The 2,825-nt window shown below is 37.6% G+C and overlaps 1 protein-coding gene across 1 annotated transcript; it reads right to left on the reverse strand.

The window, feature by feature from the left end:
- Positions 1-2,324: 2,324 nt before the first annotated feature.
- On the reverse strand, positions 2,325-2,819 carry LOC109591159 (alpha-adducin-like). Its single transcript, XM_020006951.1, has 3 exons — positions 2,777-2,819; positions 2,561-2,716; positions 2,325-2,501 (listed from the first exon to the last, which is right to left on the reverse strand). Exons 1-3 carry the CDS (start codon positions 2,807-2,809, stop codon positions 2,448-2,450), a joined length of 243 nt encoding a protein of 80 aa, XP_019862510.1. The 5' UTR covers positions 2,810-2,819; the 3' UTR covers positions 2,325-2,447.
- Positions 2,820-2,825: the final 6 nt, after the last annotated feature.

Genomic DNA, 2,825 nt, shown 5'->3' on the forward strand with positions numbered 1-2,825 from the left:
AGTTTCGCTTAGCTTATAAAGGAATTTGGACAACTCCAGATAAGTACGGATGGCAATGCGTTATTAAAAGGATGAGGTCAGGAGCAGTGTTCACTCCAACAGCTTGGATTGCACATTGAAGATTTATGACAGAGCTAGAACACTAGCACAGCAATTTAATAAAGGAAAATATTCAAATTTTCCAGTACGCTTTACTGACACATGCAAACATACAGTGGTTGACTCATCCCCACTTGAGTACGTTGTAGTTGAAGATTTCTTAGAGGGAAATTTCGTAAAATGGTGTAATAACTATGGCTATATTTCAACTAGAGCTGAGTCTGAATACATCACAATGCCAGCATTTGTTCACTGGAGTTGGGTGTATACAAAAGGGAAAGAAATGGTGTGTGATCTTCAGGGGAGTATCTAGGAATTTGGAAAGGTGGGTGCTGGGGTACAGAATGTAAAGAAGGAGGAAATTAGGAGGCGCGCGCGCCCCGCAATTTTGGCCTAGTCCATAGATATTAGAGTAAATGAAGTTTCATTTACTCTAATATCTATGCCTAGTCTCTCGTAGCCAGACCACACCCTCCGTGCCTACGGGTGGCACCATAGATACTAGAAACGGCTAGTATCTATGGTGGCACCATAGATTGTATTACTAAGTAACAGGGATAGGAAACAGATCACGTGATCGCATTCAAATCAATGAAAGCAGGTGCGGACGAACCTTGTAAGACTCTGCCCCTTCCCCGGCTCGTTGAGACTAGAGCAATGTGACTGAGAGGACTGCTGGATTAAGTGTAGCTTGAAGCCAGATCCAGAGCAGTTATATAGCTTATATTGTTGCTGAAGGTTTGCTTACTTATCAGAAACTGTTAAAGCTGTAATACAGCACTTTATTTTGAAGAAAAATGAGAAAAAGCATGCTTTTTTACCATGCGTAATAGGTGTGAAATCTATTCAACCTATAACTTGCTAAGGGTAACTAAAACTGAGAGTGTCAATATAAAAAACATGCATCAAGTAAAGCTACGTGCCACTAAAACACTTTTATTATCACTAGTGCTTCATACAGATCATAAGATCCCAAAATGTCTGTTTTTAGAGGCGTATCTGTTCAACCTATATCACAAAAAGTAAGTAAAATTAGGATAAAGGACAAAAACTGTAACAAAGATTAAGGTTTTTCACATGCCTTTAGCCTATTATATAAGCCATAGACGGCACTTTGGAAAAATAATAGCTGTATTCGTTAATTTGTGCCATCACAAAGGCAATTTCAATGATAACATGGGCCGCGAGAGGCGGCGAAGATTCTGTCAACAAAACTATGCTTAACCGACACAAAGAACAGTTATAAACTCCCAAGACCTATCTGTTCATCATCGATAGTAAATAAAATTCAAATTAATACAGTTGGAGACTAGGAGAAGAGCTTGTGTAGTCCTTCCATTGCTTTTCCACCATTACAGAGTCTGTCCATGTGACGTCATCAGTTTCCAATCCCTGTTACTTAGTAATACAATCTATGGTGGCACGTAGGCACGGCAAAAACGGCGTTTTTCTTCATTTTTCGTCAATTACGGGTGGGGTCAAGATCAAGCATTCAAGCATACTGGTACTTTTGATCACTCTTTGAAGGACTGGAAACTGCTGAAATCATAATCAGGGTGCTAGATAACTTTAATAAGAGGCTTGGTAGTGATGAAAGAGTCCAGAACTTCAGTAATTTTTTCTGAGCCCAGCCATAAGGGGGTGCTCGAGCGCTCAAGCACCCCCCCCTGGATACGCCCCTGATCTTCAAGGAACTCGTGATGAAAATGGCTATCATTTGACTGACCCTGTAATGCTCTCACTCAACAATACATATGGTGAGACAGACATGGGAATTGAAGGAATGGCCATGTTTTTCATGAACCATAAATGCAATAGTATCTGTAAAGGATGGAGGAGGCCTTGCTTTGAGTTTTTCAAAGGAGAGATTCCAGTAGACACATTAGAAGCTTGTCAAATTATGCAGGGTCAAGTCAATAATTCCACCTCGTACAGTTTTGAGATGAAATTCTGTCCAGCTACTAAAAATATTGCTAAAACAGTGTTCCTTGAAATCGCTCATGGTCAAGCTCAACTTAGAGTTAAACTGATTAATCATAATTATTCATCAACTACTTATCATTATTCATTAATTAGATCTACTTATTATTATTCATCAACAACAATAACAAAAATAATAAAAGTCAAAAAGATGTTAATTATTATTATTAATCATCATTATTTGTTAGGGGGTTTCTTGTTACAGAGCAAACTGATTTTTGGTGTGATTTTGGTATTAAAATTAAAAATAATAGTTCGTTCTTATGCAAACTCAAGACATTTTATGAATTAAATATAACGGTGTGCGTATATTAATAAACTAAAGGCGAATGATTATAATTAATTCATTTCATAATTAACATCAGTATTCATTGTCTCTTAATATATTTTGAGAGTTTATATTGATATCCAGTTTTATAGCCCTACAGAATAATCATGACACATATATCATACAGCAATATACACACTGAGATAATCTTACCTTTCTATCCAGTAGCCTCATATTAGCCTCAAAGCTCATCAGTCCAGGCTCAGTCACAACCATCCCTACCTCTTCATCAGTCACCTTTCGAGTTTTTTCAACTACTTCATCACTGAGTAAAATCAAATTATCAATGCCAGCACTCATTGCTTTCACCTATCACAAAAAATAATTTAAACTGTAAATATTCTAAACTACGTAGGACACACAGTATACCTGTGATTCACAGGCAAGCATTAGAGTTTCCATCCTATCCCATGCCTGC

The sequence above is a fragment of the Amphimedon queenslandica genome, unplaced genomic scaffold (genome assembly GCF_000090795.2).
Source record: "Amphimedon queenslandica unplaced genomic scaffold, v1.1 AMPQUscaffold_8809_Cont19251, whole genome shotgun sequence".
NCBI classification, from domain to species: domain Eukaryota; kingdom Metazoa; phylum Porifera; class Demospongiae; order Haplosclerida; family Niphatidae; genus Amphimedon; species Amphimedon queenslandica.